Raw genomic sequence first — 21,374 nt, 5'->3', positions numbered from 1 at the left:
GTGGTATGCCAGGTGGGTGGCAGGAAGGTGGTGCCCAGGCTCTGGTTCCTCACTACCCACCTCGCCCAGTTGCAGGAGGCCAACGCGCAGCTGGCGGAGCAGGCCTGCCCCCACGACGTGGAGGTGACACCAGTGCAGCGCCGCATCGAGCCCCGCTCAGCTGACGACTCCCTCTCCGGTGTGGTGCGCTGCCTCTACTTCGCTGACACATTCCTTCGTGATGGTGAGGCCAGGGAAGGGGCTGTTTGGGGCAAGGTTGGCCCCAGGACATTAGAAACCGTCCTGAGCCCATTTCCGATGGTGAAGGGTTGGTGAGTGACCCAGGAGGGCCTCCCCAAGACCTGCAAGCAGGGCCATAGCCAGTGCAAAGGCCCTGAGATGGGTGTGGTATGGGAAGTAGCCCAATGGGTCAGGGAGGCAGTGGTGCTGCCAGCCAGAATGAGGACGCTGACGCTGAGCAGCTTGGGAGCTATGGGAGGGTCTTGGCAGGGAAGCTCTGTAGGTGGGTTTATTGGTTGATTGATAGATTGATTGTAACTTGTTATAATGGAGAACTTCAGATATGCACAAAAATAGATGGGTACGGTCACCCTCACTGGTGCCAGCAGCTTTCTGCTGTGGCTGTGTCTGCCCCTGCCCTTGCTTCTTGTCGTGTCCTGCTGGAGTGTCTTCAGTTGAAGCCCACACAGTATTGCCCCTTTGACCACCTGTGTCTCCAGCAGCAGTGTGGCTGGCCCTTTGTGCCAGGGCTGCCCTGTACAACTGATAGCCCCCTCCTCGGGCTGCAAGCAGGCCTTCTGCTTCTCTCAAAAACATCTTGTGATTGGTGCTTGGCTTGGTGTCTGATTTAGGCCTGCATGGTGCATGTGTGTGGTGTGTCTTGCTCTCTTTGAGTTGAGAGGGAGCTCCTTTTTTAAAAAATTTTTATTGTGCTCTAAGTGTACAGATCAAGTCAGTCTCTTATACGAAACCTTATATATACTTCGCTATACACTCTTAGTTGTTCTCCCCCTAATGAGAAAGCACACTCCTCTCCACCCTGTATTTCCGTGTCCATTCAGTGAGCTTCTGTCCCCCTCGGCCTTCACATCTCTCCTCCAGACAGGAGCTGCACACACAGTCTCAGGTGTCTACTTGATCCAAGAAGCTCACTGCTCACCAATATCATTTTCTGTCTTATAGTTCAGTCCAATCCCTGTCTGAAGAGCTGGCTCTAGGAATGGTTCCTGTCTTGGGCTAACAGAAGGTCTGGGGACCATGACCTCCGGGGTCCTTCTAGTCTCAGACAATTAAGTCTGGTCTTTTTATGAGAATTTGATGTCTGCATCCCGCTGCTCTCCCGCGCATTCAGGGATTCTTTGTTATGTTCCCTGTTGTGGTAGTCCTTGGTTATAGCCGGGCACCATCTAGTTCTTCTGGTCTCAGGCTGATGACGTAGTCTCTGATTTATGTGGCCCATTCTGACGCTTGGGCTCACACTTGTGTCTTTGGTGTTCTTCATTCTCCTTTGCTGCATTTGAGTTGAGACCAAATGATGCATCTTAGATGGCTGCTTGCTAGCGTTTAAGGCCCCAGATGCCACTCTCCAAAATAGGATGCAGAATGTTTTCTTAATAGATTTTATTATGCCATTTGACCTGGATGTCTCTTGAAACCATGGTCCCCAATCCCCCCACCCCCCGCCGCCCCGCCCCACTGCGCTGGCCTTCGAAGCATTTGGTTTATTCAGGAAACTTCTTTGCTTTTGGTTTAGTCCAGTTGTGCTGACCTCTCCTGTATTGTGTGTTGCCCTTCGTTCATCTAAATTAGTTTTTGTCTACTATCTCATTAGTGAATCTCTCTCTCCCGCCCTCCCTCCCCCCTCATAACCATCAAAGAATGTTTTCTTCTCTGTTTAAACTATTTTGAGTTCTTATAATAGTGATCTCATACAATGTTTGTCCTTTTGAAACGGACTAATTTCACTCAGCATAATGCCTTCCAGATTCCACTATGTTATGAAATGTTTCACAGATTCATCATTGTTCTTTATTGATGTGTAGTATTCCATTGTGTGAATATACCATAATTTATTTATCCATGCATCCATTGATGAGCACCTTGATTGCTTCCATCTATTTGCTATTGTAAACAGTGCTGTGCAGTGAACATGGGTGTGCATGTATCTGTTCTTGTGACAGCTCTTAACTTCTCTAGGATATATTCCAAGGAGTGGGATTGCTGGATCGTATGGTAGTTCTATTTCTAGCTTTTTAAGGAAGCGCCAAATCGATTTCCAAAGTGGTTGTACCATTTGACATTCCCACCAGCAGTATAGAAGTGTTCCAGTCTCTCCACAGCCTCTCCAACATTTGTTGTTTTGTGTTTTTTGGATTAATGCCAGCCTTGTTGGAGTGAGATGAAATCTCACTGCAGTTTTGATTTGCATTTCTCTAATGGCTAATGATCATGAGCATTTCCTCATGTATCTGTTAGGTACCTGAATGTATTCTTTAGTGAAGTGCCTGTTCATATCCTTTGCCCATTTCTTAATTGGGTTATCTGTCGTTTTGTTAAGTTTTTGCAGTAACATGTAGATTTTAGAGATCAGCTGCTGATCAGAAGTGTCATAGCTAAAAACTTTTTCCCAATTTGTCAGTAATCTTTTTACTCTTTTGGTGAAGTCTTTGGATGAGCATAGGTGTTTTTTATCTAATTTCTCTTCTGGTGTTTGTACAATTCTAGTAACATTTTGTACACTGTTTATGCCATGTATTAGGGTTCCTAGCATTGTCCATATTTTTTCTTCCATGATTTTTATCATTTTAGATTTTATATTTGGGTCTTTGATCCATTTTGAGTTCATTTTTGTGCATGGTGTGAGGTATGGGTCTTGTTTCATTTTTTTGCAGATGGATATCCAGTTATGCCAGCACCATTTGTTAAAGAGACTGTCTTTTTCTCATTTAACTGACATTGGGTCTTTGTCAAATATCAGCTGCTCATATGTGGATGGATTTATGTCTGGACTCTGAATTCTGCTCCCTTGGTCTGTGTATCTGTTGTTGTACCAGGCTGTTTTGACTACTGTGGCGGTATAATAGGTTCTAAAATCAGGTAGTGTGAGGCCTCCGACTTTGTTCTTCTTTTTCAGTAATGCTTTATTTATCCGGGACCTCTTTCTCTTCCATGTGAAGTTGGTGATTTGTTTCTCCATCTCATTAAAAAATGTCACTGGTATTTGGATCAGGATTGCATTGTATCTATAGATGGCTTTGGGCAGAATAGAGAGGGAGCTTCTTTTTTAGTGTAATTTGTTGAAGTTTGTCCTATAGTTCCCCATGTCTGGGTATGGCTGCTGCAGCCCTGGGTGGTCTCTAACTGCCCACAGCCCCTGACCAAGCCAGTTAGGCGCAGGCTTACAGGGCTGGCCTTGCTCCCGGCACTGGAGTCTCTGTGGTGCTTGGAATTGCTCAGGGACTTTCTCCTCCAGGATTTGGGTCCCGCTGATGACGGTTGTTAGATCCATCTGTGCACCCAGGACTGACCTTGCCCTGCCTTTGTGGGCTCTGCCTGTGCCCCAGGACCTGTCCTCCTCAGTGGGGCCTCTTAGAGGCTCAGCCACACAGGGGGGCAGGACAGCACCCATGCTCGTGCTCCAGGGTGCTGGGGGAGTACACAGCAGGGTGCTGGGGGGGGCATGCAGTGGACCTACGGGGTAAGCTCTTTGTATTATTCTTCTTGGTGATACTGAAGCGTCCTCTGGGGCCCTAACTGGACCCCTAGGCCAGTTTCAGCCACTGTCACAAATGTGTTCCTGGCAGCACGTGGCTCAGGCTTCCTTCCTTTTCTTTGCCTTGGGCCTGAGGGCTTCCTTGTTTAAACAACCGGCTCCTTCCAGCTGTTGTGTGGGGAGCAGACCACAGAGGGGGTTAGAGCGCAGCAGGAGCTGGGCTGGGGCCACGGACTTGTGGAGGCAGAGATGCCACAGGCAGGCTAGGCAGATCTGTGCAGGAGAGGGGCTCGGATTGTCTCCACTGAGGTAGTGCTGTAGGACTAAACGATGGGGCGTGGGTGAACGGGGTTGAGGGATATCTAGGTCTAGGGCCTGAGCAGCTCCATGTACTGTGTTGGTGTGGCTGAGGGTGGGAGGGCCTCGTCCATTTTGGATAGGTGAAATTTAAGGTGCCTCTTGGGTGTCCCTGGAGTTCTGTGGTTAAGAGCTATGGTTGCTCACCAAAAGGTTGGCAGTTCGAATCCTCTGCTCCTTGGAAATCCTATGGGGCAGTTCTACTTTGTTTTATAGGGTCACTATGAGTCAGAACCAACTCGACAGCAATGGGTTTGGTTGTTTTTTTTGTTTGATGTCCCTGGGAAGTGTCCTGGTGGTCCTTGTAGAAGGGCTGGGTCAGAGGCTCAGACTTGGGTGGGTGTAGAGAAAGATGGTATCTGAGCCCCAAGGATCAAGGCTCCTCGGGGATAGAGACAGGATTGAGGCTGTCCTGAGTCTGGGCCTCAAGTTAGGAAAGGGTGATAGGGAGGGGGCGCCCAAGAGGAGTGGGGGTGTCTTGGGTGCACAGGGAGGCAGGGCCCTGGCTTCTGCAGCCCCTCATGATCCCCATCCCCACAGCTGTCCACCATGGCCCCACCCTGTGGGCTGGCACCAACTCAGGCTCCGTGTTTGCCTACGCGCTGGAGGTGCCAGTGGTGACGACGGGCAGCAAGAAGCGGCCGGAGCGGGCAGTAGAGGCTGTGCTCGGCAAGGAGGTGCAGCTGATGCATCGAGCGCCTGTGGTGGCCATTGCTGTGCTGGATGGGCGTGGCCGCCCACTGCCTGAGCCTTATGAGGCCTCCCGGGACCTGGCACAGGCCCCCGACATGCAGGGCGGCCATGCTGTGCTTATAGCATCTGAGGAGCAGTTCAAGGTGGGCTGCCAAGACCCTTGCCTCACAGACCCACTAGGCCCCTCAAGACCCCTCTTTGCTTATATGCCACCTCCCCACTGAGCTGTCCCACCACAATCCCATCTCATTGACCAGAGACCCCTCCCCCCTGCAGAGTTCCCCTAAGACCCTCTTACCTCACTGAGTCCCTTTTGAGACTTCTGGACCTACCAAGACCCCGAGACCACCCCTGGGGACTGTGTCTTGCAGGGACTTATGGTTGGGTAGGAGTACAGGCATATGACTGTTATCATACCCTGTGTGGTTGATTTTGCCATAGGAGAGTCCTGGAAGTTTCCAGGAAGCAGCATTTAGCCTGTTAGGTCTGGGGAGTGAGAAGTGGGAATGGGAGGGTGCAGTGGATACTGTGAGATACAGTAGGCGGAGTGGGTGGCATAGAGTGGAGGGGGTGATGCGGCTGTAAGTTAGAAGGTCCTGAGCAGGTGTGCAGGTTGGGGTGGAGGCCTGAGTGGCAGGTTGTGGCAATAGCCATTAGAGTGGCTCCTGGCCAGAGGTGTTGGGGAGGGCCTTGGGGGAGCGTGGCAAGGCCAGGCTCTGCTTATTGGCTGCCTGCCGCCAGGTGTTCACACTGCCCAAGGTGAGTGCCAAGACCAAGTTCAAGCTGACAGCCCACGAGGGCTGCCGCGTGCGCAAGGTGGCACTGGCCACGTTTGCCAGTGTGGTCTGCGAGGACTATACTGAGACCTGCCTGGCCTGCCTCACCAACTTGGGTGATGTCCACGTCTTCTCGGTGCCTGGCCTGCGGCCCCAGGTGCACTATTCCTGCATCCGGAAGGAGGACATCAGCGGCATCGCCTCCTGTGTCTTCACGCGCCACGGCCAGGGTGAGGCAGCAGGCTGGGTGGTTTGCAGGAGGCAGTCAGGTGGGCCCAGCTGGCATGTGTGGGGGCTGGGAAGCCAGCCAGGGTTCTGTCAGCATGTGTCCCCTCACTTCGCTCCTCAGTCCCTCTCTTCTGTTCCACCCAGGTTTCTACCTGATTTCCCCGTCTGAGTTTGAACGCTTTTCCCTGAGTGCTCGGAACATCACAGAGCCGCTGTGCTCCCTGGACATTCGCTGGCCCCGCAGCACTACCTGTGACAGGTGCACGGGGGCTGGGGAAGAGGAGGCATGTGGCCACGCCGGGTCTCATCCCCACTTCCACTTACTGCATGGAGGAGTGGGCCTCCCTGGCATAACTCTATCCTGTTACGCCAGGGCTTGGCAGTGGGAGGGCAGGGGTCCAGCCCAGAGCACCTGCCTGTGGCCCTCCCCATCACTGCCCCCTCTCTGCAGCTACAGGCTCCAAGAGTCACCCAAGCTGAGCCAGGCCAACGGGACCCCAGGCATCATCCTGGCCCCACGGAGCTGTGACAGGAGCCCCAGCCCTGCCCGAAGCAAGGGAGCCGGGGGTATGAGAGAGGAGTGCAGCAAGGTGTGGGGAGGGGTGGTATTGTGGGCAAGGTGCCCTGCCCCATGTGCTCTGACCACGCCATGGGCCACTGCAGGCTGCATCTGGGTCCTCCAGGTGTGACGAGTGCTTTGGGGTTATGGCAGGGCCTGAGCCTTCCATCTCCCCTACCTGCAGACACTCTGGAGCCATCTGAGGCCACACTTTCGCCCATGTCTGTGGACTCAGCCACCAGTGCCGACACCACGCTGGACACCACAGGGGATGTTACTATGGAGGACGTGAAGGATTTCTTGAGGTAAGGCGGGCAGGTGGGTCTCAGTGCAGTCGGGGGTGGAGGGGTGTTTGGACTCTAGGCTCCCCCACCCCCATCTGTGTCCTGCTGCACATAGAGGCCAAGGAGGGGCCACACCCCAGGGCCTGCTCACTACCCGTCCCTCCTCCAGCTCTTCAGAGGAACCACAGAAGAATCTGAGGAACGTGGCGCAAGATGAGGCCCGTGCCTGCACCATTCTGATCAAATGAGGTGCTGTGGGTGTGGGGCCAGGGATCTGTCTCACCACTCAATAGCCTCGCCCCCTTGGGCCTCAGCATCCGGGCCCCACAGGCCCTCCCTGCCCTGCCATCCCAACTCTAGTCTTGCACCTGAAACCCTGGCAGGGTCCTGTGGTTGGTGCTTCCCTGGCGTTTGGCTGCCTTCTCTAGGGTCTCCTGGGGAAGGCTACAGGGGCATGACTGACTGTCATAGTCAGGGCCAGCCTTGCAGCCTGGATATCATGGATCACGTTTGGAACATGAAACTATTTAAAGGCAGTGCCAGCGTGGGGCACGGGCTGGCTTGCCCAGCTCACTTCACACGAGGTCACCGAGGTGTATCAGGTCAGACCCTACTGGGCAAGGCCAGCAGGCTGAATCCATCTGGAAGCTGATGGGTCCCCACCCAGATCTGTGGCCAGTCTTGGGCCTGCAGGTCTGCCCAACCTCATCTATTTCAGTCCCCAACTACACCCTGCACTAGGGTAGGTACCCTAGCTCTTCATCTGGGGATGGGGCCAAAGGTGGTCCAGCACTTGGGTATGGGCCTTGCATCCTCCAAGCCCACTTCATCAGGCTCTGTCACTGTTGTAACCCCCCGCAGGCTGAGCAGGAGCACCTGTGTGGCCTGGCCCTACATTTTGCTGATTCTTCTTCTCCCCCTTTCCTAGGAAGCCAGAGCTCTCCTGACCACTGCTGTCCTGCTCGGAGCTGGGGCCCTGGACCCCTGGCTTCTGCCTGCCCCTTAACATAGACCGACACCTGCTAACTTGCGGGCTCCTGCGGGGACCTGCCGTCCTGCCTTCCCCAGGCCCAGAGCAGCCCAGCCTTAGGTGTGGGCAGATGCAGGCTGGCCCCTCTGACAAGTAGTTGGTCACCCTGGAGGCCAGGTGCTCCACATGCCGTCCCCCTCCTCCCCTCACAAAGAGTATTTTTCTAACGCCTGAGCTGGGCAGTCATTTCTAAAACTATTTTGGTACTTGATCCAGGGCCACCACCCCTGGCACATGTCCCCCTGACACATGAGTGCACATATGCACTGGGGTCCAGTTGGGGGCGTGTGGGGGGTCAGAATGGGTTTCCCTGTAGATTGTACCTTGGGCTTTTTTTCTGTCATTTTGTTAAAATTAGTGCCGTCTTAATATTAAAAATACTGATTTTTAATATTGAAAATAAAAGCATTTAATATCTCTTCAAGGGCAACATTCGCTTTACTCCTGGTAGGGGAAGGGCTTCACACACCTGCTCACAGTGGGAGGAGCCCCATTTCCCAGACCTCTGAGGGCACCTGTCAGGTCACCCCACAGGTACTGCTAGGGGCCGGGCACTGGGTTGGCTACGCAGGGACAGTCACCTGTGCACATTCTGTTCTAGCAGGTGGTAGGCAGAAGGCCCCTTTCTCTTCCTCACCCAGGAGGTGGTGGGCAGAGGCCCCCTTCCTCTTCTTCACCCAGAGCTTGGAGTGGTGATGGAGCACTGCGGGGAGTAGGGGGACTGCCCTAGGCCAGGTCCTTCCGGAAGGTGCTCCAGGCGTGAAAGCAGCGGGTGAAGGCATGCTGCTCGTTGCCCTTGCGGACCAGGCGCAGACGGCGGGGCTGTTCCTGCTCTTTGGAGCGCAGGTGCTGGATGTACACCTGGAGAGAAGGGGGAGGTGTGGACCCTGCGCCACAGGGCTTCTTACGGGCTGGCCGGCCCACCTCGGCCCACCCTCTACGCAGCTCACCTGACAGGCCTTCAGACTCAGCTTGATTTCCACCTGGCTTGTCTGGGTCCCCACCCACATGTAGACCTGCGGGGACAGTGGGGGAATGGAGGGTGGTCCTGAGGAACAGGTGCCCTCCCTTCTGGCCTCCTTGAATGGGCAGGGATCTCACCTCTTGGCCATTGTCTAGTAGCATGATGTCATCATCTGCCAAGTCATCTTGGCAAAAGTCTGAGCATTTTTCAGTCACTGCAAAGAAGCCCTTCTCGTTGGAGCACCTGGGGGCCAAGGGCATCAGGGTGAGGCTGAGGGTCACAAGCAGCAGAGCCAGGACTTGGGAGAGGCCAGGGAGGACAGGTGGTTTGAAAGGTCAGCCCTGGCCTCACCGGAAGAGCCGAGTGTGCTTCATGTACTCCGCATCCTCGTCATAAGGCTTCTGTGCCCCGAGGCCCACCCAGAAGAAGTTCTCAGGCTCCTCGCCTTCGTTGATGACCTGTAGGGACCAAGTCAGTTCAGCCCTGAACCCTGCCCACCCACCTGCCCGCCCACCCACCTGCCCACCGTGGGCACCTGCTTGCTGTAGGAAGTGTCAAACATGGTGTTGAGGATATCCTCCGCCAGCTTGGCCTCATCGGGGTCTGAGGCCCGACCCACCCACGCGTACACGATGCCCTGGTTGTCCTCACTCTCAAAGGGAACCTGGGGAGTGTGCAGGGGTTTGGGTCGGCTCCAGTGTGTAGGCCAGTACCTTGGCCATAGCCCAGCACCTTGGCTGCCGCCCTAGCTCCTGCTCACAAGAGCCCACCTTGAGGATGAAACAGAACTCCGAGTTGAGGAGGCTGGAATCTGTGCTGATCTGGATGCACCTGGCAAAGGAGTCAGCAGGGGGTCAGGGGATCTTGCATCTCCCACTGCCTCTGGGCCTGCTTGATGACCACCCCACCCACCCCGTCCACCGCCCCCCCCAGCCCAGGCACCGGGTGCAGAGGGCGCTGCCGTTAGTGCGGATCTGGTAGAGGCTGGGCTGCAGAGTGCCCCGGGCCACCTTCCTCTTGCCTCTGTGGATGATGAATTTTCTCTTGAAATGGGACAGGAATTTCGGGTTCTCCTGCTGCTGTGTCATGCGCACCACCTGGGGGAGGTGTCAGGGCAGCACCTATGACATCCTCTCCCTGCCGCCCCCAGGTCTGAGTCCCACAACCTTCACACATTATGCGAAATGCACCAAGATGGGGCGTGGTGGGGTGGGCTGGCGCACCTCCAGCTTGCCGGGGAAGAGGCTCTCGAACTTCTTCTGCAAGCTGAAGGTGAAGGTGAGCCAGCCCATGTTGGAGGCCTCGCGGCCTTGCCAGAAGTAGACAACACACTGGAAGTCCTCCTCTGGCTGCTTCTCCTCCACCACGGCCTCTTCACCACCTTTGCTGTCTGCCCTGGCCTTCTCCTCCTCCTCCTCGTCCTTCTTCTCCTCCTCATACTCCACTGGCACCCAGTACCTGTGGGGTCAGAGAGGTGAGCAGGGGCCCAAGCTCCAGGAGCACCCACTCCCAGCAGAGTCCCAGGGCAGCACCTGCAGAGAAAGACATAGCAGTCCTGGGTGTGGAAGTGGCCGAACTCCTCCTCGGGCAGCCGTGCGAACTTCTTGCCCTCCAGCACAAAGCCCTCCATGCCATCTAGGTCCTCGTTCCATTCTTCCATGAGCTGCTCTGCCTACATGAGACCCCACACGTGGGCGGTGGGTGCCTGTGCGCTCCCCTCCTCAGCCCCTAGGCCCCAACACCTCTGCAGGCCCCACCTCCCACAACAGGCCCCGCCCCTCTGTCCAGCCCCACCTCGACCAGCGCCATGGGTGGCTGCCGTGGCAGGAAGAGCGCAGTGAGGTCCGCCTTCATCTGGTCTTTCTTCTCCACATCGCGCTTCACCTTGCCGGCCAGGCCCTGGCCTTGCAGCACGGCCTCCGCGTTGCGGGTATAATCCACTGTCAGCACATCATCCCAATTCTTGAACTTGGCCTTGAACACCTGCCAGTGGAGAGGAAACACGAACTGTGGTGGTGGGCTCACTGTTCAGGCTGGGGTCTTAGGAGGTGGGGCCGAGGTGAGAGGTGCGGTGTCCTGGGAGGTTGCATGACTAAGGAAGCTGAGAGGGAAGCCTTGGGTCAGAGCTAGGGATGGGTCTTTAGTGTGAGGCAGGGCCCCGCGGCAGGGTGTCTGTGAGGGGCAGGCATCTGGGTGGGAAGTGAGCAGGGCAGGCCGGGGAAAGGACAGGGCCTGGGTAGCAGCTGGTAGAGGTGGGCGAGGCTGGGGCCTGACTAGGAAGGTCAGCCCAAGAGTGTGTCAAGGGGGGAAGGGCGTGGCTCATGGGCATGGACCGTATGGGTGGGCCTTGCGCACCTGGGCCTCGGTACCCTCCAGGGTGCGGCTGACTGCCGCGTGACGTGGCCGGTGCAACATTCCACACAGCTCCTGGCCCAGCTTGAGCGCAGCAGCCCGCACCAGGCGTGGGGACTTGCGGCCGAGCCAGATGAACACGTCTGACCAGCAGTCCAGGATGTACACACAGCGTGTGTCCAGCAGGCTCTGCAGCTGCAGGCAGAGGCTGGGGGTCAACGCCAGCCACCCATCAGGAGTGGACCCTCAGCCCGCACCCTCCTGCCTGCATTCTCACCAGTCGCATCCCGGGCATCAGCTCCACCCTTGGCCTGGTCTTGTGCTCTACTGAGAGTCTGTAGTTGATCTGTGGCAGTTCCAGGTAGCCCAGACCCAGGCCCACCTGGTGGGAGGAAGAGGTGGGCATGGCACCAGGCAGTCTGATCCAAGGAACATGAGCCCATCCATATAGCCAGCTGACCTGGAATCTAACCTTGCCTAGCAGTGTGGCTCAGGTCACAGCTGCTCCTCTCTGGACCTCAGTCTCCTCCCCTACCCCAGGGTCATTCTTTAAAGACGACCTAGCTTTTTTGCCACCTCTGATCCTCTAACATGTCCCTCTCCTGCTCACAAGACCCCCATGGCCTCCTGTCACCCGCAGAATTAAGGGCAGATTCCAGGCCTGGAACCCAGGCACTTCTCTGCCTCCGTCTCCAGACACCTTCCCCTAAACATGCATCCTCATATTTCTCAGGGCCCTACCCACAGCCAGCTTCTAGGCCTTTGCTCAGACCCTGTCCACAGGGTGGCACCCTCGCTCCACCAAAGCCCGGGTGGAGCATACACAGCCAGCTCTGAGGTGCCTGCCATTCTCCCAGCATGGGGGGACTCAGGGCCAGCCCCCACCCCAGCTCCAACTCGACTCACCTTGTACAGCTTGGGTGAGGGTGGCCAGAAGTCGTCGGGCACATGCCTCTTGATCTCAGCAGGCTCCCCGCCCAGTGTCTCCCAGAACTCGGGAGGCTCCTGGCCCTGCACCAGCAGTGTGATTTCCGCCTTCCCTTTCCGCTCATTCTTGTTCATTTTCTCTGCGAACAGTCTGGGGAGGGGGTGCAAAGCCCCCAGTGAGGCCTGTTCCCCTTTTCAGCTGGCCTGGGCTGGTGGGGGAACGAGCTGAGCTTGGTCTGCTTCCTGGCGTATGGCGACTTTCCTATGCGCAAACACCCCAAATATCTGCGTGGTGGACAGTGTCATACCTGGCCTTGGTGGTGCTGCCCAGCGTGGCCTGGGCCCCCCGCCACACATAGATGTCCAGCCCTCGGTCCAGCAGGAAAACAAATCTGGACAGGAGAGGGCAGGAGGCAGTGAGTACTCCCTGCCCAAGCCCCTTAGCCCACCAGAGCCACCAGAATACTCCACCCCGGGGTCTCAGCTCCTGCTAAGTTCCATGGGCCACGGGACAGAAGGGGTTGCCTGAGGGCCTCTTATAGAAAGTCTCAAACTGTCCCCCCATGGCGGGGAGAAGGCTGAGGGTAAACCACCTCTACCTCGTACCATGGGGACTCACCTTGGGTCCAAGGAGGCCCCCTTGAGTGGCACAGGCTCCAATTTAATGTTCTTTTTCCCATACACGCGGTACATCCTGGGGCCAGGGTACAAACAGCTCAGCGTGGGCACCAATGGGCTGACCTGCCCAGCACCCCTCCTCCCCGCAGCTGAGTCCAGGCCAGTGTTACCCCACTCCCCATCCCACCTGCCGCCAGCACCCTCACCTAGTGACATAGTGCGTGTCCTCCACAGTGTAGAAACCACTGGCTGTCCCGCCCTCAATGTAGGAGATGTCGTGGTCAAACACCTGTTGGGGGGAGGCTGTGGTTCCTCACCATTGAGCTGTCCCCCCACCCCACCAAATACCACCTATCAGGAGGGGGCGAGTGTCTACAGGAGAATCAGGTGCTAAGACCACTGTCGATACACATAAATCTATACTGGAGTGTCTGAATGGACAAAAACACAAATGCGTGTGCGTGCGTGAAGATGTGTGCACAGACACGGCATGTTTAGACATGCATGTGTGTACTGGTGTGTGGGAAAGTGCGAGCCTGGGGAAATCTGGCAGGGTGTCCCACACTAACGGGGGAGGTGGGTGACAGTGCTAATCCAACTTAGTAACCACATCGAAGACCGGGCTCCATGTCTTGCCCTTGGCCCCACCGCCTCAGCACCCCAGCGTGTGGCCCAGTCCCCAACCACTGTTGGTCTTGGCTTCCTGGCACCCTCTTGGCCATGCCTATTGGCCTGGCTTCCCAGCCTCCTTATCCTCACCCTGCTGACTCCAGCTCTGGGTCCCAGGCTCCTCACCTTTGGCCTCGCTCCTCTTCCCAACCTCCCTATTGGTCTTTGTGTTCCCGCTCATCACCCCTGCCACTGGCACATTTGGTTTCAGTTTCCCAGTCCCCCTGCCCAGGCCCCCCTGGCCCCACCTCCAGTCCCGCCCCCCACGGCCATTGTCTGTGGGCGAGTACCTGCAGGAACTCCTCACTCTCATCGCCCATCTCCTCCCGCACTGTGCGGCACTCAGCACCCAGGTAGTTGCGCAGGTTGACCGCGTGGATGGCCGAGCAAGCCTTCTTGTCCAGGGTGGACTCCCCACCGATCCAGTAGTAGATCTCCCAGTTCAGGGAGCCGCTGTCGTCCAGAAAGGTCTGAGGATGGGCAGTGCCATGTCAGCCCTCACCTGGGCCGTCCTGGCACCCAGCCCACCTGAGAGGCTGCTGCCGATGGGACTCCACTGGCCCACCTGCCTCCCTGCCTTGGCAAAGCCTTAACCTCCCACTATGGAACCGGGGGGTTCTGGACCACCTAAGACAGGGCACTCCGGGCGAGAGGCCTGGTGCCCAGGCCCCGCGGTGTGCCCAGCCCTCACCTTGAGCACAATGTAGCAGTCGGCCTCATAGAACCTGCCATGGAGGGCCTCCTCTACCAGCACAGGAACGAAGTTCTCAATCTGCCAGATGGTCAGGCCGGGCAGCTGGCCCACGTCCTCCGTGAAGAACTCGGAGTAGTCGAGCCGTGGCTTCTCCAGGCCCTGGTCCCAGCGCCGTACCTTCCCACCAGGGCCTGGGGCATCTGCACTCTCCTGGGGGCACAGTGACAATGAGAAGCTTTGCTCTGCGGCCACTCAGATGGGTCTCTACTTGCCGCCCACCCCAGGGCCTTTGCACAGTCATTCTCTCAGCCCAGGGCACTCTCTCCCTCAACCCGGGCCACAGTCTCTCTCAAGCAGAGGCCAGCACTACTTGTCCCGCCCCAGCCCCTGGCCTGGCTTACCTCCTGCTTTTTATTCTTCTCCTGAGCCACATCTGACATGCCCTTCAACACCTGCTTGGCCTGGTCATCCTGGGCAGAGTCCTTGCGCCTCCGCAGCCGCATCTTCCGAGCCAGAGGGTCCTTGGGTCCACTCCCTGCTTAGGGGAGGGGCAAGCAGCTAAGACCTGACCGACCCCACCCCCTTGGGCATCCACCCAACCAAGGGCCAACCTTATCCCTCAGGGCCCAGATCCCACCCACTTTACAGACAGAACATGAGGCCAGGTTAGGCCTTTCCTCACTCACCAGCTGCTGCTGCAGCCACCGTAGCAGGGGAGGCACCTGCCAGCCGCAGCTGATTCTGCAGTGAGAAGTCGATGTTGTACCACTCAGCGGCGCGGTCAGCAGGCTTGGGTGGCATGACCAGGCTGGGGTTTTCCCGCACATCCAGGACCTGCCTCATGTGAAGAGCAGAGGCAGCCTGTGAGCCACACCTCCTGGCCACCCCAAACCTGGTTTCCTGCTTTTGTCTGCCAGGGCTGAGAGGCTGGGGCCAGGGCCTGGGTCCTCATCCCAGCACTGTGGCCAACCTTCTTGTGAAACGGGACCTCACAGGCTGGTTGTATCGTGTCACATACACAGGGACATGGCTTGCCCTCTCCCAAAGGCACCAGATGGGGGTAAGGACTGGGTGTGAAGCCCTTACAGGCCGCATCAGGCTTGGGAAGGAAAGGTGTGCCTTACTGCCAGGCTCCAGGGAGTGCCTCCCCCTTGAACTCTGGGGCTCCCCTCCATTCTGCAACACCTGCTCCCCCAAGAGAGCTAACACTCGTTGCTGTAACAGCCCGTCCCTACCCACAGCGTTCCTTCTTTCCCTTTCTGAGGAGGACAGGATGGGAATTATCACGCCCATGTCACAGATGAGGAACTAAGGCCCAGAGAATGCCATGACTTGTCCAAGGCCACAATCCATGGCAACCTCAAGCAAGAAAGGTTGATGATCCGTACTCTGCCCCTCCCTTGCCCCAGTTCACTCCAAACCCAGGGTACGCGGCACACCTTCCGGGGGTCTAAGTGAAGTCCCTCTAGCCTCAAGGTGCACCCCTTCGCTCACATCTGAGTAACTGTCTACCTCTGCCCCGAGCCCCCCTCTCCACTCTCAGCACCCGGCCCAGGCCTGCCCTGGACCTCAATCTCTGTCAGGAAGTGGATGGCCTCCGGGAGGGTCACCAGGCGGTTCTTGTTCAGAACGAGTTTCCTCAGCTTAGTGCATCTGTGAGGACAAGACCAGGAGGCAGGGCCTCAGAGGGATGGTGGGGGTGTGGACAAGGACACTGCCAGTCCTGGGGAGGGAAAGCAGGTAGGGCCAAGGCAACTGGGGAGGGAAGGCAAGGAGGGCTGAAGGCAACTGAACAACTGGGCCCCGTTAAGAAAGCAGCGGGTTTTAAATGCTAGAAAAGGTCGGAGAAGCTGGAACTGTTGGAGCCAGAGTCTTTTCATAGTTAAGTGACTGGCAAGTTAGCTTTGTGACTTCTGTGTGGGGACATTTACCAAAGCGGCCTTCTGCAGAATTAAGGGCTCCCTGGCTATGAACAAGGAGGCATGGAGAAAGCTGGGGTACAAGCAGCTCAGTTCTCTGCCTGTGGACCTGTCAGAGCCAGGAGGCCACACCAATGGGCTCTGCAGCCTCCAGGAAGGACAGAAGCAGTGCTGTGTTCCAAGCTCATGCACGGCAGTGGGACTCTACTGGCGTCAGCCCCATCAGCGTGCTCCCAAAGCATGCTCTGAGAAACCCACTGGGAATTGCTGGCTTGGGCCTGCGTGATTCATACCCACAAAGCCAGGCCAACCCATTCTCATTCCATATGATACATGAAGACCAGAGCGTGAGAAGTGGCCACAGTTCTGGCTTCTGCTGTGCTCTGAGTCCCCCTCCCGCCAGGCACACCCTGGCCCCAGCCTGGCCGCACCTGCAGAGGCTCTCAGGGATCAGCTCCAGGTTGTTGTTGGCGGCCACGAACTCCTCCAGACTGGCCAGCTTGCCGATGCCTGAGGGCAGCCCATCAAAATCCAGCTTGTTGGAGTTCAGGTACAGCTTCTTCAGCTTGGTCAGCTTGCAAATGGCTGACTGGAGGGGAGATGGGAGGGGGCAGGTGGTCAAGGCTGGCCCAGAGGTGTTCCCCTGCCACCCCCCCAAGGGCCCTACACGCACGGGCAATGAGGTCAGCTGGTTGCGGGACAGGTTCAAGGTCTCAATGTGTGTCCACTGGTCAATGCACAGGGACAGCTCTGTGATCTGGTTGCTGCTGAGGTTGAGGCGGCGCAGGCTGGGCAGGGTGTACAGGCACTCAGGCACACGGGCCAGGTCGTTGCAGGACAGGTCCACGTCTGCGGGAGCGAAGGGTGGGCATCAGCCAGGTCTACACAGCAGGTTCTAGGGCAGCCAAAACTAGTTTGAACCCAGCTCTGCCCTACAGGCTATCTAGCCGTAGGTAAGTGACTCTGAGCCTCGGTTTTTCCATCTGTGGTGGGGGTTAACGAGCACAAGGTCTAGACGTAAAACACATGCGTGACTAGTCATCTCCATAACGACAGAAAGAATAATAGCACGGCTGGTATCCTTTTCCCTCTGGGCAACGCTTGGAGAAGGGCTCTGTCCCCCACTTCATAAGAAGCTCAGGATGCCCAGAGGAGGCTGGCCACCAGGGACGTCACCGGACCTGCGAGGTTGCTCAGGCCCTCCAGGCTGGTGGGGAGGTTGCTCGGGGTGCGCTGTGTGTTCCGCAGGTGCAGCGTCTGCAGGGCCAGCATAGCCGGCAGCTGTCTACAGAGGCAGGAAGGGAGGATGGTCAGGGCCCAAGTGCAGGGCCACATCTGGGGGGAAGGAGAGTGGGGTCCAAGCCCAGAGGCGTAGGGCAAGGCCTCTCCTGGGAGGGCAGGTATGTGGCCATCTGGGCGGCCGAGGGAGGTTGCGGGCAGCGTCAGATGCACAGACAGGAGGGCAAGATGATATTTAGGAAGTAGGGTACAGTCCTACCCAGGAGGGACTGGGTGTGGCTAGGTCTAAAAGGGGAAGGGCCAGAGCTTCTGGGAGGTTAAGGCTACAGGGGAGTATCCTTGAGGGGGCAGGGCCAAATCTAGCAGTCACTGAGAGGTACGGCCTGGGGTAAGGTGCCTGTCTGAGGGCTGGGAGCACAGACCGCAGCTGTGCGTGCAGCAGCGGGTTCCCATTGAGCACTAGCGTCTGCAGCTGCACCAGACGGCGCATCTGCGGAGGTAAGCTCTCCAGGCGGTTCTCGCTGAGGTCCAGGTACAGCAGGTCTGTGAGGTTGATGAAGAGCTGATTGGGGATGGTGTCGATGCTGCAGCCGGAGGGAGGGAGGAAGAGAGAGAGAGGGAGGCAGGCAGGGGCTGCCTGAGTTGGCCCGACATCCACATCCAGGCCCACCTGGCTGTTGCATTGTTGTGGCCTGGGCCTCCCTCCCCCACCCTGATCTCCCACCCAGTGCGACAAGCACCTGTTGTGGCTGAGATTCAGCACCAGCATGTTCTTGGCATTCTCCAGCTCCCGCGGGCACTCCGTCAGCTGGTTGTAGCTCAAGTCCTGGGTGGGAGGGGCAAGCCCTGGTGAGGGATGTTGGGGGCTGGGCCTACCCAGCCAGGTCTCTGCCAGGTCCTGGGAATCAGGAGGAGCACTGAGTGGGGAATGACTAAATTAAAGCGAGACAATGGGGACCCTGGATGAAGAGTGCTTGAGTTAGACATCTGTCTCCATGAGGGGCCTCTGGCAAGGCATTGCCCACTCTGAGCCTCAGCTTCCCCATCTATAAAAGGGGTTAGCAATGGTCCCTGGGGACTATAGATGGGGGGGTGGATGGGGACTGAAGGGTCAGGGCCTGAGGAGGGGCCAGGTGGATGGATAACCACTGACCAGGACTGAGAGGTCATCCAGCTTGAAGATGTCATCAGGTACTCCAGAATTCTTCAGGCTGTTGGCTCGAGCCACAATGGCCTGGGAATAAACCATGACTCCTGGCTTCTGCCCCCAGGAAGAAGCGAACAGGTCTCCTCCAGGAAGCCCACCAGAAGTCAGGCCTGAGTGCTCTCACACCTCTGAGCCTTTTGCTTATACAGTCCCTCCACCAGGTGGGCTCTTCCTAGCTTTCTGGTAAACTCCTATCACACCTGAAAGCCCAGCTCAAATGTGTCCCAGAGCCCAGCACAGGGACCACCCTGACTATCTCTCTCTCCCAGCCAAACTCCATCCGATCCCAGCTCTAATACTGCCTGTATATGCCACCTTGGGTGGGTGACTTGGTCTCCATGAGTAAGTCTCCTATCTGTGAAATAGGTTGTTGTTGTTGTTCTCAGGTGCTGCTGAGTCAATTTCAACTCAAAGTGACCCCATGTGACAAAACAGAACTGCCCGATAGGGTTTTCTAGGCTGTAATCTTTATGGGAGCAGGTTGTCAGGTCTATCTCTCAGAGCCACTGTGTCGGTTCAAACCACCAACTTTTTGGTTAGCAGCAGAGTGCTTAACTGTTACATCACCAAGGCTTCTTATAAATTAGGTAACAGCTAGGATTACATGAAAAAATCTACAAAGCAGAACAGTACTCGATCTGTGTTGACTATCACTGCTGTAGTTTTATTTGTTGCCCAAAGTAGATGCGGTTTTCAACTTTTTAACATTTTCCCCATGGAATTTTAATTCACGTGGTTTACTTTACACAGGGCATCGTTTTGTCTTCTTCCCTTTACACGTATGTACGGGGGTCGCACAGATGCTGGCCCGGCCTGAGGTCTGATCCTGCCCTCCCTCTTCTGGCAGGACGCCACCCCACCCCAAGGCTGGTGGCCTCCCTGCCCACACTCACCCGCAGCGATGGCAGGCTGGACAGCTCCCCGTGAAGCGTGGTCAGGTTGTTGTGGCTCACAGACAAGTGCTCCTGGGGCCGGTCAGAATAGCAGGAGCTCAGTGGGATGGGTGGGATGGCTAGAGGATCCTCATCCACCACCATAACCTTGTTCCATCCAGAAGGGCCTTCTGCTACGTAGGCCCAGTCCACCTCTGCTGTTTCCCTCCCTCATAGGCCCGATTTCTTCTTGCACAGCTCCTGGGACAGGGTACTCACTCCCTCTCTGCCAGCTCTGATAATAGCTGTCAGAATGGTCTTCCTCTGTGTCGGCTGCTCTCGGCATAGCCTCTGCTTGCCTGGTCCAGTCTCATCCCCACAGACCCTCCCTGTCCACCTGGAGCTCCTTACCAGCTTCTGCAGGGCAGCCAGCTCCTCCGGCAGGTAGCAGAGGCCAGTGCGGTTCAGCTTCAGCCATCGCAGGCTGGTCATAGCCTTGACATTCTCAGGGAAGTAGCCACCCTGAGGTGGGGCGATATCATGGTGGGGTGGGCTGGGAGAAGGGAGCACCCCTTCTGGTGCCTCAGTTCCACCACCCTCTGCGGCTCCCACTGCTCAAGGGAGCCTCTGGGGACCAACAGAGCCACCTCTCGCCAGCTGTGCAATCTTGGACAAGTCACTTTACCACTCTTGTGTGTTGATTTCCTTACCCATCAAGTAGAGCTAATAAAAGCCTCCATGTGACAAGTGTTCTGAGGAGGGACTAATTATTAGGTTGGCCCCAAATCTAGCTCTCCCACTAGACTCTGAGGCCTGGGAGGGCCAGAAGAGAACAGGCTTGTTGCAGGTGACAGCCCCAGCACCCAGCCCAGGGCCTGGTCAGCATATGTACCAGCTTTGTGTCAGCATGGGCTAAATTCCTTCGCCAGCATTCCAGGCCTGGCTGCAAGGCCCTGTCTATGCCTCCAATGCCATCAACCCCCAGGTCCAATTCCCACTGTGCCAGGGCCCAGCTCCACATCCCACACAGGCTCATTCATTCATTCATTGGTTTATTCACTCCCCCAACACAAAGTGGAGGGATCTGGGGTGGCTGGTGTGCCCCTCAGCATTCCTGGCCCTGTGACAGGGTTGTGGCAGTACATGCCTTCATTGCCCATTGCTGGCATCTCCTTCCCACTAGGACCACATTCTCTGCTGGTGACTCAGAGAGGAGACCCCTGGTGAGAAGGGTGGAGATGGGGACAGAAAGTAGTGGGGTGGCCACCTGTGCACCAGGTAGGATAAACACAGGAAGAGCCTGCCTCCTTGGCCTCAGCTCTGGCTGACTCCTGACCCCAGCCAAAGCCTGGGCCAGGAATCTTGCAGCCCCAGGCCAGCTCGAACCTGTGCTGACCTCCTGCCACCGTTTCTCTCTGGGCACAGACTCTCTAGAACCACCTCCTCTTCCCCACAACTGGCTGGGGTTCCTTGATTCCCTCCTCTACCATTCCAGCAGCTGCTCACTGAGGCCCCACCCCCCGGGGGGGCGACAGATCAGACAACCCCACCCAGGACCTGGCACACCTGCCTGACACTCTCCATACCCGTTAATCCTCACGACCTTCCCAGGCCTCTGAGAGTTGTGCTGTTAAGTCCCCTGTCTGGGTGGGCGGCTCTAAGAGGGGAAGCGACTTGCCCAAGACCACACAGGATGGGGTGGCAGTGGCGGGGACAAAGCAGTGACGGCGGGCTCCAGCCCCGCCCCGGGCAGCCCGGGCGTGAGTCAGGGCCTTACTTGGGTGTGTGGCCTCAGAAGGGCGGGGGTGGAAGCTGGGGAGGTGGCTGGGCGGGGCCCAGACCCGGAATGGGGCCCGAGGAGGGGCTCCGAGATGGATCCCCCTTCTCTCAGCCTCAGACCCTGGAGTGACTCCGGACGTGAGCGTCGCCCGCCCCTCCCGGTCTCGGCGTGCCCGGCCGGGCCCGCGCGGAGGCCTGGGGTCGGGCTCTGGCAGGGCGCAGGGAGCCCCACCCCGGCCACAGGCGGGTCCGCGGCGGGCGGGCAGGAAGCGCGGGCCGGCGGGCCGAGCGCGGCAGGCGGCGCAGGGGCCCACCGCGGCTCACCTTGAAGTCGTTGCCGCTGAGGTCCACGCCTCGCACGAACGGCAGCACCCCAGTGGCCTCCATGGCGCCGCAGTCGCAGCGGTCGGCAGCGCAGAGGGCGGACCGGGCGGATGGAGGGCGGACCTATAGCTGTGCCGGGCGGGCCCCGCCCCCTTAACCCGCCGGCGCCTG

At 57.5% G+C, this 21,374-nt stretch overlaps 2 protein-coding genes across 8 annotated transcripts in view; one reads left to right on the top strand and one right to left on the bottom strand.

Annotated features, from left to right (window-relative positions):
• LLGL1 (LLGL scribble cell polarity complex component 1) overlaps positions 1-8,040 on the top strand; it is a 19,864-nt gene extending 11,824 nt beyond the window's left edge. For 3 of the 4 annotated variants that reach the window (XM_064279379.1, XM_064279378.1, XM_064279381.1), the window contains exons 16-23: positions 70-223; positions 4,610-4,905; positions 5,504-5,768; positions 5,911-6,025; positions 6,218-6,333; positions 6,510-6,630; positions 6,779-6,858; positions 7,538-8,040. In XM_064279379.1, the coding sequence (XP_064135449.1) occupies positions 70-223; positions 4,610-4,905; positions 5,504-5,768; positions 5,911-6,025; positions 6,218-6,333; positions 6,510-6,630; positions 6,779-6,857 (1,146 nt within the window). In that variant the 3' untranslated portion in view covers position 6,858; positions 7,538-8,040. The remainder of the gene's footprint in view (positions 1-69; positions 224-4,609; positions 4,906-5,503; positions 5,769-5,910; positions 6,026-6,217; positions 6,334-6,509; positions 6,631-6,778; positions 6,859-7,537) is intronic. The other variant, XM_064279380.1, reaches the window with a different exon arrangement.
• On the bottom strand, positions 8,024-21,326 carry FLII (FLII actin remodeling protein). 4 transcript variants are annotated; one of them, XM_023539737.2, is made up of 30 exons: positions 21,204-21,326; positions 19,512-19,622; positions 19,122-19,193; positions 18,175-18,255; positions 17,762-17,919; positions 17,444-17,605; positions 16,964-17,067; positions 16,456-16,631; positions 16,214-16,371; positions 15,432-15,516; positions 14,550-14,697; positions 14,265-14,401; positions 13,861-14,073; positions 13,460-13,639; positions 12,707-12,789; positions 12,502-12,576; positions 12,191-12,274; positions 11,862-12,033; positions 11,233-11,337; positions 10,959-11,150; positions 10,398-10,586; positions 10,136-10,275; positions 9,827-10,061; positions 9,546-9,700; positions 9,374-9,434; positions 9,139-9,267; positions 8,955-9,061; positions 8,741-8,846; positions 8,590-8,655; positions 8,024-8,500 (listed from the first exon to the last, which is right to left on the bottom strand). In XM_023539737.2, exons 1-30 carry the CDS (start codon positions 21,264-21,266, stop codon positions 8,366-8,368), a joined length of 3,882 nt encoding a protein of 1,293 aa, XP_023395505.2. In that variant the 5' UTR covers positions 21,267-21,326; the 3' UTR covers positions 8,024-8,365. The 4 variants fall into 4 exon arrangements, with proteins under 4 accessions (XP_023395505.2, XP_064135446.1, XP_023395506.2 ...); XM_064279376.1 differs by having other exon boundaries at positions 14,265-14,398; XM_023539738.2 differs by having other exon boundaries at positions 17,762-17,847.
• Positions 21,327-21,374: the final 48 nt, after the last annotated feature.

The sequence above is a fragment of the Loxodonta africana genome, chromosome 2 (assembly GCF_030014295.1).
Source record: "Loxodonta africana isolate mLoxAfr1 chromosome 2, mLoxAfr1.hap2, whole genome shotgun sequence".
Taxonomy (NCBI): Eukaryota; Metazoa; Chordata; class Mammalia; order Proboscidea; family Elephantidae; genus Loxodonta; species Loxodonta africana.
The sequence above is the reverse complement of the archived record's forward strand: the minus strand, read 5'-3'. Positions and strand labels throughout refer to the sequence as shown.

What these genes read in the sequence shown, in the direction of transcription:
- FLII (XM_023539737.2), bottom strand. Translation starts at nt 21,266, where the DNA reads ATGGAGGCCACTGGGGTGCTGCCGTTCGTGCGAGGCGTGGACCTCAGC. An exon ending in TGCTATGTCTTTCTCTGCAG is followed by an intron (nt 10,062 to 10,135) that starts GTGCTGCCCTGG and finishes CTGACCCCACAG; the next exon opens with GTACTGGGTGCCAGTGGAGT. An exon ending in ACACTTCCTACAGCAAGCAG is followed by an intron (nt 9,062 to 9,138) that starts GTGCCCACGGTG and finishes TGGTCCCTACAG; the next exon opens with GTCATCAACGAAGGCGAGGA.